We start from the raw sequence: 15,557 nt of genomic DNA on the forward strand, positions 1-15,557 counted from the left end.
TGCTGCACGAAGGTTCCGCCCAGCGGGAGGGGCTCGCAGAGGCGCGGGGTGACCAAAATCCGCGCTGGTGGCTGCAAAGGGACTGTCCGAGGGGCTGCTGTTGTTATCCCCCACCTCAGGAGCCTGAGCACAAGCTGGGCTCTGAGGCCACCCCACTCTAGGCACTCAGACCTATGGAGAACGTCATTACATGGCAGAGATGAGAGTTGGGCCTTCTGCAGGAGTGATGGTAAAAGACAATAAATCTATCAGCCTTTCCTGCAACCTGTTCATAAAACAGAGCTTTCCAAAACAGGTATGAGATGTTAAACCAGCTGCTCAGTCTTCAGCACTCCCAGAAGTTAAAAATCCACCAGGACCTTCTCTCCCGACTGCTAACACAGCCGGAGCTCCCAGCACCTCACTAAGCACTGCCCTGCAAGGAGGAGATGCCAGAGATGGGATTTGGCACTTTGCCTTTGGTAATTCCCTGCCCTGTGCTCTCCTGGCATTAGAGTTCATTAGCACCATGCCTGGGCAATCAGCCAGCAGAGCAGCAGCACGTGGGGAGCCAAAGACAGGATAATTTTAAAATACACCCCTGTATTTTAAAGGGCTCTGGATTTGCTCACTGTGTACTGTGTTATTAATTTTTTAATTAGTTAGTAAATTAAAAAAAACCCTCCCTGTAGTAACTGAAGGGAGACTACAAGAAAGAGAGAAACTTTTTACAAGGGAATGGAGTGACAAGACAAAGGGGAATGGCTTCAGACAGAGAGGGTGGGATTAGATGGGATATTGGGGAGAAATCCTTCCCTGTGAGGGTGGGCAGGCCCTGGCACAGGGTGCCCAGAGAAGCTGTGGCTGCCCCTGGATCCCTGAAGTGTCCAAGACAGGCTGGGCAGAGCTTGGAGCAACCTGGGACAGTGGAAGGCGTCCCTGCTCATGGCAAGGGCTGGAATGAGCCGATTTTTAATGTTCTTTCCAACCCAAACCATTCAATGGTTCTATAATTCTATGAATTACAGCTACTTTATGTCAATTGAGGCCTTAAAAGATACTACTGTTTAATTTTGGAGCTAAGAATGTTTAGTCAAAATAAACCCAGAACTTAAATTGTAGCTGCATTAGGAAGAAAAAGGAGGAAAAGTCTAACTACAAGACAGATAAAGTATTGTTTTCTGATCTCACAGGCTGAAATGAAAACAATTATTATAAATTACAGGGGAACACACTGGAATAGTTTAAGTTTCAAAATAACAATGTTTCACTTCATGACAAAACAAAAGCTGGAGCTGGAGGAATCCTTTATAAGCCCCAGGGGAAGCATCGCAGATCTCAAACACACAACTCCATATGTTCACTCTGCTGTGAGCCAACAGCTGCCCAAATAACTGACAAGGGATCAAAAGTGGGGAGTCTGAACTCCAAACACTGCAAGGTGTGCAGATACACACTTCCTTCCTATATGAAAAAAAAAGGAAAAAATATTAAACACAGTCCCCTCACTGCTGCAGGAAACTCAACCCCCCTGGGATGTTACACTGCAAGGAGTCAAATCTGGCACCCAAAACCAGCAAAGCAATCTCAGGGCATTTTCTCTTTCATATATAATTTTATTTCTGGTTATAGAAACAAATGCTAAGAGGAGAAGCAACATTCCCCAACCACATACATCAAATTAAGGTAACAGAACAGTTAAAATAAATGAAAAAAAAAAAAAAAGTAGAAATTTAAACCTTTGTTATAGCTTTAAAATATTAACGTTCTCGATACATTAGAAATCACATTCAGATCTCAAATTACTTAAAAAATGTATGGCTCTATATTAAAAAAACAAACAAACAAACCCACTGTATCCCATCTGAAGTGGAAACACAGGTCCTGCTCCTGGGATGCAGGATCCCACACCCTGCTGGGAGCCAGGGCTGCCTCCAGCATCTCACAGGAGCAGCAACATGGCCAGAGAAAGAACACGAGCTTCACATCCACGGCCCCCATGGAGCTCCCCCCTTGGGATACACACCTGCTTTTTAGAAAGCACTGATAACGAAAACAAGTCACAAAAAAACCCCAAAACAACTTTTGATATCAGCTGTAAAAAAAAAAAAACAAACAAAACAACCCCACAAACCCCAAAACATCTGGCTGGAGGTGTCTTGCACAGGCAACACCAGGAACTGAAATGCAAGCATGGCTTTAGTTTCCCCTTTCCATCACCTTCTTATTTTACAAAATAAGTGCCAAACCGAGGTGAAAGGGGTAAGGTTGGCCCAGATCTCTGTAGCAAACCCTTCTGTGAAGCCACTGAGGTATTTCAGGTTCTCCTCTCAGCCTTCCCCAGGGACTCAGTGGGAATGAGCATCTGCAGAACAGGGGGGAGAGTTGGATTTTTCTGAATTTGTTTTTTATTAGAGCAATTATTCAGAGTTGGATGTGAATTTCCAGCTTTACCATCCGTTGCTCACACACAGCTTTTGATTTATCCCTAAACAGCTTTTAACAGTCCTTTGGATAACAGTCCTTTGGATAGCTACAGACTCTCAAAATGCTCTTTTTGGCTACGTGGAGGTTGGCTGGCAGGCTGGGCAAGGCCAGCCTCCTCAGCACAAACAGCATGTCCAGAACCCAACACAACACATGGTCTTGTAAGATTTTCATATTTTAAAGCCATTTTCTGTATCACTATATTTGAATGAGTTTGGTTTTGCTTTTTCTTTTTTTTTTCTTTTTTTTTTTTTTTTTACATTCTGTTTTCTATTAAAGCAAAAAGATCTTACAAACAATACTCTGGTTCCCTCTACTTCAAGCCCATTTGAGGGAGAAAAAAAAAGAGAGATTAAGCAAGTTTAGGTTTACAGTAATTCAATTGCTACAGAGCCAACTTAGCAGCCTGCCCACCTCCCCAGAGCAGCATATAAATCAGCAGAACATCAGGATGTTCTGCACCAGACTTTTAGCAGCAAGACAGTGAAACAGAAGGAAGTCTCACTTTTTCTGCTCCATTTAAATCTCATTTTTCTTTAGCTACCAGACATTTCTCCTCACCGTTGCCCTTAGCTTTAAGGAAGGCTCTGTCTCAGACTGCTTTAGGTGAAAGTGAGGTGGGGTAGGAGCAGGACAGAGAGGTCCAGATCACAGCATAACCTGGCAGCAGACACAACCAAATATTGGGGGAAGTCTGGGTTTCACAGGGGCTGTTTTCTGCTGGATGAGGAGGAAAGCTGCTTCCTTTCACTGCTCCTACTCTGGTCACTGTTCCTATCACCGACCCTGTCCTCCCTGAAGAGCTGAAGCCCCATCAGCAGGCAGGGATTGCTGAGGTGAAGCTTTCACTCAGATCCTCACAGAGAATTTCTGGAAGAGCAATTAGGATTAGGAAGTCAGGTATCACTTGCTTTTATTCTCAAAAGATCCAAGTGGTTCAAAATACACCCTTCTGTGAATTTAGTGATCCCTGTGGAATTAAATCACACCTGAACTTTGGCCAGTTCAGTAAAATTTACTCCCTGTGAATGGAAACATTAGAAAAACTCTTCTGTGCTTGTTTTTAAGGGGATATAGACACACCTCACCCCAAAAAGAGACAGAAGCATGACAAAAGGAAAATAATCTCACCTCAGAGGAAAAGAAACAATTTCCTAGTGCCCCAGTGTTAGCTTAGCCACCTGACAGAGAGGAATTCCTCAGCCTTACAGCATCCTCATGGACCCCCCATCAATCTCCTCTGTTAGAAATCAGGTCCCATTACTGACAGAGCAGAATTTGTAAAGAACTCCCTGATACTGCATCTAGAGAGAACTGCAGACAAGAAAGGATTCCAGCTTTCATTAGTGCCATTTGGGAGGGGTTTCTTGCCAGAAAAGCAGCGTGGGCTGGGGTTGCTGCAAGCAGGACAAAGGCAGAAGCAGGGATCCTACACAAGGAAGATGCAAGTACCAAGTTGCCTCTTCTGCTCTGTGAGAGGAATGAAAGCAATCACTGAAGTAAAGCTGCTTCCACTGGCTGCTCACATTCATTACAAAAATAGGTTTATCATTCTTTCAGAGTCAGTGCCTGGTGCAGGAATTACCAACACACTGTATAAAAGTCTGTGTACCATTAAAGAGAAAGAAATAGTCATGGACCATTTATATATCTATATTGACACACACGCTCACACACTCACACATTAATAAATATAAATTTTATGTTTACACAGATCTAATTTAATATTCTCTGAAAAAAAATATTTAAAGGGTTTCTTCCTTAGCTGCCACCCATGAATTGTCAATGTTTTTTTTTCTGTCTTGAGAGCAAAGGAGTAGATTTGGCACAACTACCCTCATGCTCTGAAACTTAAAGTGACACATAAGGAGAGGACCAACCATACATTCTGAAAGGTTTTAATTCAGTGTTGGTAAATTGAAAAGGTATCAAAAGAATTTTCCAAACATATAAATACAAATGTCACAAATTGATTCAAAATTTGGAAATTAAATATAGTGCTCCAAGAAAACCAAGTATTTTTCAAAATGTCTTGCTCAGGCCAAAGTAAAATGCTCCCTGGTGTATTGCTGCCCCATGAAAGACACCTTAACAGAGAAAGCCCACCCTCACAGCTACAGAATTCCCCCTGCTGGTCATGGCATGGGAATCCACCCACACCTGCGTGCACAAACACGTGCACTGACCTGCAAACAACCCACCCAGCAGAGAGAGGTGCTGAGCTAACAAATCCCAGCCCAAGAGCTGCCTGGCAGCCCAGGGAGAGATTCCCCAGCCACGTTCTGATCAGGTGCAGATCAACATGCAAGAAGGCATCATTCCAGCAGCCCAGATGACCTTGTAGTGTACCTGTTCTCTGCAGCACAGCTGGCTCCTTTGGAAGCTACACTTTCCAGCAGTAGTGTATGCTATAGTAGCAGCAGCTTGGGCATCATTTTTCACCCAGAAGGACACAAAAAGTTCTACAACAGATTGTTTACTCGTGTAACTGCAACCTAACACAAGAATCCTAGCCAGATGCAGACCTTCAAGCAATGGAATTAAATTAGGAGTTGGATTCAAGGATTCTGGAGTTGACAGATGTAACTACAAATAGAGGGGGAAAACTGATGAAGAGCAGAAACGGGAGCTGCCCAAGAGACTGGCTGGCAAGACAAGACAGATAATTTGCTGCAGGATGGCATCTGCAAACTCAAAAACTCAGTGTGCAGCAAGGGCAAAATTATGAAGCAAATCCTGTTCCTTTAGAGGTGCATTCTTAATGCCCTAGTCCAACTTATTAGCAGCAGGACTTAAAAAAACCTCAAAGATTTTGCAGCAGGTAGAAACTCAAAGCAATTTCCACATTGGATTGAAACTATCACTTGATAAGATTAAGCACAGGTATTTTTAAAAGTGATCAGGATCCTTCAGTGCTGCTTCCTGCTCAAAAAGACCCAAGACAGGACTGCTCCTTGGAAGAGACAACATGGCTGCATCTGCACAAATGCAATCCAGTTCACTCTGTGATTTGATCCTTACACTTTACACTTGTATTGCAGCAAGAGACCAAACAGGTACTGGGCTGTACTGGCAGAAGTGAAGCTATCAGGCCAAGGGAAAGGATTCCTCTTCCAACCCATCCAGCATTCCCAGATCAAGTCTGCAGCACTGTCTCTGCCTTTGGCTCCCCAGCACAAGACTCACAGTGACCTCCTGCAGCAATTCCACCTGATGGACAAAAAGAGACCAAGACAACCAGGCTGGTTCAGCCTTAAGAGGAGGAAGCAAACTGGAAAAATCTTACTGGAATCTTCAAGTTCCTATTTGCAAAATGCAGAGGAGGCAGAGCTGGGTTCTCCTCAGAGGCCAGGAACAAATGCAGCTGCATGGGAAATTCTTCTTATGTTGCTGAGAAGTTTTCACCTTGTGTGGTGAGAGTGGATTCTCTAAGGAGAGGTGCAGAACTACCACTAGGTGAAATCCAAGATCCCCAAATCCAGGGAAACACTTCTCCTTCACCCTACATTTTGACATTCACTTACACATTAGCACACACCAGTGATTCCAAACAAACACCCCATTGCTGACACAGATGAAAAGCTCCAACACCAACAAAACATGCCCAGCAGGCAGGGAGAAGTGTTCCACACCACACTGCAAGAGAGCTCAGGTCAGATGCTCCCCTTGCTTAGATACAGGTCCCTAGCCTTCTGTGCTCCAAGTTTTATTCCATTGTGGGCACTTCCCTACTGAAAAAGGATTTAAAAAAAAGTGGAAATTAACTCTGAATGACAACTTTAAGTCAGTACAAAAGACCAAACATGCAAAAGCAAGTTTACTCCCCGCAATATTTGATGCTAGACCATGACATTGATGGCAGAAGCACTGTAAGAGCTTGAGCTGTTATTTTTTTCCTCTTACAAAGCTTTAACATGTCTCTGAAAACATTCTCCTGAATAAGCTCTGCCCAACAGTAACATGCCTAGAACACAGCATGAAAATTCATACAGGGTGACCAAATGACCTTTCTCAACCTGTTCTGAAACTCCATGAATTCCACAGGTATTTTCATCCTGGAGTTCTCAGGCAGAGCTTAATGCAAGGTGCTGCTCCTGTCAGTGGATAAAAATGACTGGATATGCTACAGGGCACAGTGTTAATGGTATGGGGGAGGGAGGAATATGGGAAGGAAAAAGAGTTGAAAAGAATATATGAGCTAATCATGAACTTCAATTTTGTGCTCAGCACTGTGCTGTGTTATCACTAAATCAGATTAAATTGATCTTTCTCTAAAAAGCTTTCTGTATCATAAGAGCCAAGGTCAAGACAAACAACATGGAATTCCAGTGGGATAGAACAAAGAACAACTGCATTCAACTCTTGCAAACTGGGGCAAAGAAAGTTGCTACAAACTAACTGTGATCAAAGTAAAATTAGTCAATGTCATTGCCTAAGGTGAAAAAAAAATCAATAGGGAATGGTGGAAAGTGAATTCACACATGAAGAACTTGCCTTTACAGTTTTCCCAGGTCCAAGTTATCACAGTTTAAATATTCAATATGCCTTGACCTTCATTACAGAGAGCAGAAAATCCAGTGAAGCCTCCACCTTCACTTCCCCTCAAACCTTTAGTTAATGTAATCAAAGATGAGATACAACTTCTTAGACAATAAAAACAAGTCAGATTATAAATTTAAAATAATCTGAGTACTGCATATAACCATTAAGGTAAACATTTTCTTCCTAGCTGAAGACTTAATTCTACCACCACACCTCTGCAGCCTGGAGAATCAGAACTGGTATGCAGAAAGAATGGTGCTGTCATCCAGACTGATCAGTGCTGAAAGAATTCATCTGGAGGCCTGAAAGAAGATGTCTTCACCTCACATGTAATGGATGAGGACCACACTTTTGCACAGCTCTCAACACGATTTAGCAAGAACAGTTATTTTACCTGGTATCAGGCAATGTTTAGCCAAAACTACAAAAAAAAAAAAAAATTTCCAAGTGGCAGGACTGCTTCCTACAGCAGCAGAGGGATGCAACAGACTGATAACGCAAAAACCCCCTGACAGGGTGAACTGACAAGCTCCAGACATCTCAAGCAGAAAGGGTGAACAGAACAAAGATATTTGCTTATCCTCAACTCCCATTTGAACCAGCAGGCATTGTGAGCCACAAAAAGAAGAGAGAGAAAGTGTTATTCTGTTATAAATACTCAGGAGGCAGATCTACACATGCAACCTGAGGATGGACTTTCAAGAGGTACCTACAAAGAAGCAGCTTTATGGTGGATGAAAACATTGTCACTCAGCTGATGTCCTTCTATAGTGCTGGATTAGTTTACAGAAGATCAGGGCTTAATTATTTAGACTCTTCAAGAGAAAAGCATCAGCAAAGAAATATCCACAGAATCTTGGCAGCTCCACATCCTGAACAGTTTTCTGTTGGTTTTTCATCTTGCTCTGACTCATCCAACATTCTGGAAACCCAAGGAGTCCTGTGCTTCCGGAGCGCTCCCGAGCCTCAGGGCTGTTTCAGAGACGTGCCTGTACCTAAACCAGCAGACACCCGAAAGTAATGATTCATCACAGAGACTGTGCTGCACTCTCACTTGTGCCTTCTGCCTAGAAGTTCATTTTATTGACTCCTGGCTTTGAAAAGGCTACAGAAAACAGAGCTAATCTCTGTGCTTTTCCGCTGCGCCACACCTCGCCTTCCTAGCGGGAGAAGGGACAGCTGGAGGCCAGCCTGCTTCAATTACTTTGTGGTCTCTAACAATCCTCCTTCACAAAACCATTTCAAAGTACTAAAATCCCATCTAATAACTTGTCACAAAGGGCACACACCTGAATTCTGAAAGCCCAGCTGAGATAAATGATCTGTCATGAATATTTTATGTGCCTCTCTCCGCAGAAAGTAACCGCAAATCATGAGAGCAAGAAATTTCTTTCCTTCTTTCAGCAATATTTCTCACAAAATAATGGACTTGAGAATTAAACATGTCTGGATTTTATTCAAGTGGTGGGACTTGGTTATTGAATAGGATTTGGCAAAGACAAAGGAAACCTAGAAGGGAACAAGTGATGCCAGCTGTTACCTCGTGGACTTCCCCCCCAGATTCCAGCAGGCACCGAAGGGCTGTGCCTTGCCCCTAATCCCCATGGATATACTGACAGTATCGTTTACTGCACATTGGGGAAGGCTTTTTGCAATGTTTCTGCAGTGGGGTTTGCCTGTCTGCCTTGTCAGACTGCACAGGACAGCAAATCAGTACAGATGGGGGATAACCCACCAGAGGCACTGCCCACCCCTCTTAAGTCTCTCTTGCCATTACCAAAGCTGTAACATTTGCTAAATTAAAAAGCTCTGCTGTGCTGCCAGAAGACATGTTAGCCAAGGACACTGCAAAGGGTGTAAAGCCAAAGGGGTTTGCTGGAGGCTACAGGCAGGGGTGGATTTCTTTGCCAGTCATAAGGTGTCACAAGTCAAATCTGCCTTCCTTGTAAGACATCCTTGTACTGCGTGAGGAGCCTGGAATACAGTTTGAGTAAAGGCCTCCTCCTATTGGCCAACCCAAATGGTCCTCAAGGCAGGAGAGATGGGAGAGGGAGCCAAGCAACTAAAGCAAACCTCCAAATTAATTTTGGTAAAACTGTTTGAAGATCTCCAGTGAGTTTTGCTACATGGAAAATAAAAGAGAAGTCTTTTGCCTTGGTCTACTATACCCTGACAGAATTTGAATGAACCATGGTATGACCTCTGCTGCCTCTCATCCAAGCCCTAAACTTCCCTCTCCAAAGAGTGACACAGGAATTTTGCTGTTAGCCATGAAAGAGGGTCAGCTCTGACCTCCTGACCAGGGTCCATCAAGCTAAGGACCACACCACCACCAAGAGGGGAAGGTGACAGCTTTAGTGCAGAACATCAACCAGTATTTTCTCAAGTTCACAAAGACAGTGGCCATGCCTTCACCTACAGTGCTAATTTGAACAAAAGCTGGTGCTTCACACAAGCTGTGATCAATCAAATGCACACAGAGCCTCCTGGAGACACCCTTCCCCATGGGATCCTCAGGCATCAAGATACTTTGGCTGTTGTCCAGAGCAAGTGATGAATAATTGTAAGAAATTATTTGTTAAGATACAAACCCCTTTGTTTTTAACATCTTTACAGGAACCAAGTTAATACAATTCCTCTGTCATCCTATTCTCCCTCAGAGGGAATGGAAAAAAATTTAATCTGGAAATCCAGGTGGCTGAGCCCTGTAACTCTTCCTCCTGAATCCCCATATAAATAAACATTTATATTCAGAATTTTCTGTTTTAAAAAACGAGAATAATTTGCCTTTTTTTTTTTTTAAGCTTGGTACCATGTTTCTTTAATGTTGTTGTGAGATACTGCACCCATCTTTCAGCATTTGAGTGCCTTAGGTGACCTTTTTAAAATGGTCCTATGGTTCAAAGCTCTCAGAAGCGTGGTATTAAGGCATAGAACGTGAGGAGTTTTCTTTCCAGGGAGCAGACCATATTTGTATTACATTCCTTTAGATTCTGAACTGCAAATCCCATCCCCTTGGAGCCAAAAGGGGAAAAGATAGTTAAAAATATCCCAGCAGTCATACAATCAGTTGTCTGTATTTTTTTGAATCTTTAAAAAAATAAAAAAGGAAAAAAAAAGGAAAAAAAAAATCTCATAAGTAGAGACAGAACAGAGTTCCAGATATGGGTTCTTGGGAGGGATTTTCCATTCTTTTTGGCACCTTGTGATTATAACAGCTGTTGTCCTCCCATTGAAAAAAATCTGCCTTTAAAAAGAGCTCTTTATCAGCTGTGTTTTGAGCTGTTACAGTTGTGGTTGGTTTCCTGTGAAAGCTGCTTTAGGGCTCCTGCCATCCCATGCCCACCCCGCCATCACTCCAGCTCCTCCCACCGGTTCTTCATTCACTGGTTGCCTGTCCCTGTGGCACTGTGGGTGTGATGACTGCAGCCTGGGCTGGCACTGCTGCACTGGGCTCCTCCAGCCGTGCTCTCTTCACCTCAGGCTCGCTGGACGAGGCTGCTGCCGTCTCTTCGGTCCCTGCCTCGCACACCCGGCTGACCACAACAGGAGTGGACGAGCTGGCCTGGGCTGCAAGGAGCTGCAGTGGATTTGTAAGAGCTGGGAAGGAAGATAAGAAAGAGAAGCAGAATTAGTAGGGTGAAGCAGAACAAGTGTTTGCTATTCCAAGAAAAGAAAGAAAAGAAAATCCCACTGTTCAATACAACAGCTGGCACAGGGTCAAGTGTTGCTTCCCAGTGCATTTTGAAAGCCTGGCTTGCCTTGTCCTTCCCTCTCCCTCCACAATCTCAGCTTTTCAAGTTTACCAAACCAGCAACAACCCCTCTCACAGGAGAACTTCCTTCTTCCCATGCACTGTCAAACAAAGTATTGCTAGCTAAGTATTTGTTCCCAGCAGGGGAGGATCAAGCTCTAGTTAAAATTACAACACATCTCTTTGAGAGGTGGTTCTGATTGTAGGTGGCCAGAGAATTTCTCATGAACTCCAACATCCATGTGCTGGGCTTTGTATTTGGAGGTTTAGAGGCTCTCTTGAGCCCTGCTCACACAGGAAGAACAAACCAGGCTGTTGGGAAATAGAATCCAAATACTGAGTGTACTGACATCCCACTTGTAAAAGGGGCAGGAAAAAGTTTACCCTAGACAACCACATGTGTTCCCATCAGAACTGGGATCAGAACAAAGGAATTTTTGGCTTCCAATCTTGTATTGCACTAATGACACAAGGTCTCACCCTCCCATTAATAAAAGTGGTAAGGAAAAAGATGATTTAAGTAGCAACCCTCTGTAAAAATGTCTACAATCCCTAGTTCCAGACAGAGAATGTGCTTACACACTGACTTTGGCACACACCACTGCTTGGAAAACAAAACACATGCAGTTTTTGGACTCTGCATCAATCAGAGAGGAAGCCAAAGGGGACTCAGGAAACAGCACATCCTCTGCCCTCCAGACTCATTTGCAAAGGATGGAATGACTGAACATCAGTGCTGTGTTCACTGCTAAATGCATGAAAAAGGAGCCCTAGGATAAATAAACAAAGCCAACAGAACAAAGGCCCTCAAAGCCCAGTAACTTCTACCAAGGCATGAGAAGAAAGCTGTAGAGTATCAAGAGGATGAAGGGAAAAAATAGGGTATAGATGAGGGCAGACAGCAATTACAGCTTAGTGACTTAGAGAACCTAAATCATGCAACTGAAGAGAAGTTAACTTAGTACAGATGAGAATCAAGAGACTCAGGCTGTGTTTTGTGAACCAGAAAATTTACTGCCACTTACAAAAAAACTCAGATGCAACTGGAATACTTCCCACTTTAGTGAGAGTTAAAAAGTTTGGTGAGATTAAAATATTTTAACATAAAAATGTTAAATAAAAAACTATCTGATTCTGTATTAGACAAATGCTAATGCTGGTTAGTAGAAGCTTGACCTATCTCATCTATTAATATCTTCTAATAATTGCACAAAACCCACATCACTATAATTTTTTCATAGTTCCAATAAGATTCTTGCAATTGAAGTGCATGCCAGGTGATAACTGCGAAGAGATGTGGCAAAAAATTCTGTAGAAACATTCCTACCTTCATGAAAGGCATCCAAAGCCCAGCAGTGCCCTTCATTTCAAACTCCCAAAAGCACCAGCCTGAGGCAGCAGAAGTGCTTGGCCTCTCAGAGAAAAAAGCCATAAGAAACCTGGATATTCCCATCCCCATTTGAATAAAATCTGAGGTGCTGAGCAAGCAAGAGGAGGCTGCCAAGACATGGCTTGTATGGAATTTCAAAAAACTATGCTTGACAAATGATTAGAACACATCCTGTGTATACAAAAATCCTACATTCATTCACCTGGTGAAACAGATCTTGTTTCTCTCAGGCTCTAAGACTGTAAGATGGGAAAGTATGTTATTTTCTTTTTTACTCTACCGAGTCATGTTTCACAAGATCTAAAGAGCACCATGGATATTTTATTATTTGGCACGCTGCAAGCAAAGGCTGTTGATCAGAAGAAAATAAATGAAAACAGGCTCTCCACAAGAATCACTAACACTTTCAACAAGTAACCTCAAGAGGTAGAGAGTCTCAGTACTAATAACTGCATAGCCAAGGGCAAAGGAAGGACAGAGAGCAGGGCTTTTCCCCCAGGAAAGGCAGCAGAGGTGGACAGAAGGGAACCTCCCACTCATTTACAGCTCTGGAAGTGGAAGAATTGCAATATCTTTGAGCTGGACACATGGAATAACTTGATACCCAGAAACAAGAGGAGAAAACCCTTGCAGCTTTACCCCCTGGCTGTGAGCTGGGGGAGCAGGGGCAGGCAGGGGCTGGGAGCAGACCCACCGTAGGCGCTGCCGGCGATGCTGTTGGTGGGCACGGCGTGTTTGCCGTTCTGGGTCACTGCCCGCACTGGGAGCTGGTGCTGCCCCAGGGCCACAGGGGCTGCCTGCTGCAGGATGGTGACAGTCTGACCAGGGACACCCTGGGCCATCTGGCTGGCCACTGTCTGGATGACACGGCTGGCCGTGGGGATGGTGGCAAACGCGATCGTTGGCTTCTCGTCCATGCCTGCGGAAGGGCAGAAAGAACAAGGATCAGTCACCGCCCTGGCTTACAGGCAGGTTTTATTCTCATTAACGCTTTAGCAGGGATACACACCCCAGGATTACAATACCTCAGCACCACAGAAGGTCAGGGATGAGTATTTGGAAACATTAAAATATTCTCTATTGTACATTTACTCTATCAATATTAAAAACATTTTTCTTACAGCATGAGCCGCAAGAAAAATTGAAAAAAATCAAACCCATCAGTTTGACCTTTTGCCCTAAAAAGGCATCACCTCCCTTATTGGCACATCACAGCTGTGAAATGGACAGCAAGCACTGCAAATCTCATAGCTTACTTTGCAATTTCAAACAAACTGGCCTGACTTTCAATACCACACAGCAGGATAAGGCATTAAGATCTTAAACAATGCCTGGAGCCAAAAGTCTGCAGCAGCTTGCTCTCAGACCTGCATGGAGGCTGATTTACAAGGAGGTCTTCCCACAATTGCCAGCTTTTGCTGTGGAAGTACAGGAAAAAAACAGGATGGAGAAAAAATAAAAAAGGAGAGCAGAGTTTCTGGACAGAGGTAACTGCTTGAGAGCACTAAACCACTTTTCTCACTTCCCAGGATAAGTAACGGGTCAATTCAGCAGGTATGCCACAGATACAGGACAGCATCCTGCCAGGCATGCAGGATAGGAGAGGAACCACTCTTCCAGGGGCTCTGTGGGTCTCAAAGGACAGAGGGCAGGAAGCACAATCTCATTAGTCCTGTAGGAAAAGAAGGCCTCTCCCATTTGAACATTTGCACACAACAAGAGGAGTTAGATGGGACATCAGCACTGAGGTGAAACCTGCAGGCAAGCTGATGGGAATGGGGAGAGAAAAGGCAAGGAAAGCAAGGAGTTCAGGAGGGAAAATACAGCAAACAGGGAAAGTAGAGACTGGAAAAGGACACAAGTGAGACAAGCAGGGGAAGAACAGGCAACAGCAAGAATCAGTGAATGAAAGAAGGGAGCAGGTGACAGGCAGCTGCAACTTAGTGCTTCAGGAACATGTATGGGATCCAGACAGGAATTTCTAGAGAATGCAAGTGAAACTCAAGCAAGATAACCAGTGCTGAACTAAAAATGCCAGGGGTCCTGCTGCTGCAAGAGGGGAAGCTCTTTGTCATTTTTTCCTTCCCTTAGAGAGAGAGACCATTGTCCCTCTGCCCACAAAAAGCAGTCAGAGAAACCAGCTTTGCTGCTGCTACAACAGACACTGACCTTGTAGCACTAACACCTTCTGAAATGGGGAGCAGACAAGGTGTTGTCCAGATCACAGCAAGAGAATATTTAACTCACTAAATCCCCCAAGGCTGGAATTTCCAGCTTAGGGACAAAAAAAGGCCTTTGTTCTAACTGGTTTTTGAAGATTGCTTTAATGGGGCACTGCCTGCACTTCCAGAAGCACATGCTTTCCTCTAGGAATCCAGGCCTGCAGAAAAGAAGGGCTCAATCATTTATTTACAAAGCCATCCTGAAGCAGAGCTGCAGCCTTTCCCAGGCTCTCTCTTTTGGCTGGAAAGTGCACATGCTTTCATAGCCAACACACAGGCATAATACTGGTATTGGGGATAATTACAAAAGCATGGAGACACAGGACAAAGGGGAATGGCTTCAAACTGAAACACCAGGTATAGATGAGATATTAGGAAGCAATTTTTTCATGTCCAGGTGGTGAAGCCCTGGCACAGGCTGGCCAGAGCAGCTCTGGCTGCTCCATCCCTGAAGTGTCCAAGGCCAGGTTGGATGGGGCTTGGAGCACCCTGGGATAGTGGGAGGTGTCCCTGCCCATGGCAGGGGGATTGGAATGAGATGATCTTCAAACTACCCTCCAGTTTAGATCATTCTATGATTCTATGGTAATAAGCAAATTTTAAGCAGTGCACTTTTTCTCAGGCTCCAAAGGCTGTTAGTTTTGTTCCCCAGGCAAGGGAACACAGTTGTCCTGCTCTCTAGTGGAGACAAAAAATGGATGAGCTCTCATTTGGTTAAGCTTTACCTGGAGAAACATCTTTTTTAATGGCTCAGTGCCCAGTGAGTGAAAACATTCAAGACTTATTAGCAGAGTAGCAAGGGAGGTGAACGCTACCTCGGTGGTCAGCAGCTAAGTCCAACACTGCTCCTGCAGCTTCATGAGCTCCTCCTGCTGTGCCCTGGTTTGTGAGGATGTATCCATTGGCAGAGTTTGCAGAGGAGGTCACCACTCGGACCATGGTGACAGTGGGGGCTTGCTGAACGACGTGGATTGCGTGGCACGAGGGCTGCTGGGAAGTCACTATGGATGCTGGCATGTAGGCCACTGGTTTGGCCACCAGGGTGGATGGTCGGGGAGGAACAGCCATAATCACTGGCTGGGCACTCACTGGAGATCCTGAACAGAAAAGAGAAGCACATGTTAACAGGAGAGGCAAAAAGATCCCCATTTATTTCATCTGTGCACTTCCAATATACTCCAGT

The 15,557-nt window shown here is 44.2% G+C and overlaps 1 protein-coding gene across 1 annotated transcript in view; it reads right to left on the reverse strand.

Annotated features, from left to right (window-relative positions):
• Window positions 1-1,574: 1,574 nt before the first annotated feature.
• FOXK1 (forkhead box K1) overlaps window positions 1,575-15,557 on the reverse strand; it is a 51,268-nt gene continuing 37,285 nt past the window's right edge. The window contains exons 7-9 of the mRNA XM_031056557.1: window positions 15,190-15,471; window positions 12,847-13,071; window positions 1,575-10,608 (exon numbers count right to left, since the gene is read on the reverse strand). Of these exons, the coding sequence (XP_030912417.1) occupies window positions 10,388-10,608; window positions 12,847-13,071; window positions 15,190-15,471 (728 nt within the window). The 3' untranslated portion in view covers window positions 1,575-10,387. The remainder of the gene's footprint in view (window positions 10,609-12,846; window positions 13,072-15,189; window positions 15,472-15,557) is intronic.

This window comes from Geospiza fortis, unplaced genomic scaffold, assembly GCF_000277835.1.
Source record: "Geospiza fortis unplaced genomic scaffold, GeoFor_1.0 scaffold237, whole genome shotgun sequence".
NCBI classification, from domain to species: Eukaryota; Metazoa; Chordata; class Aves; order Passeriformes; family Thraupidae; genus Geospiza; species Geospiza fortis.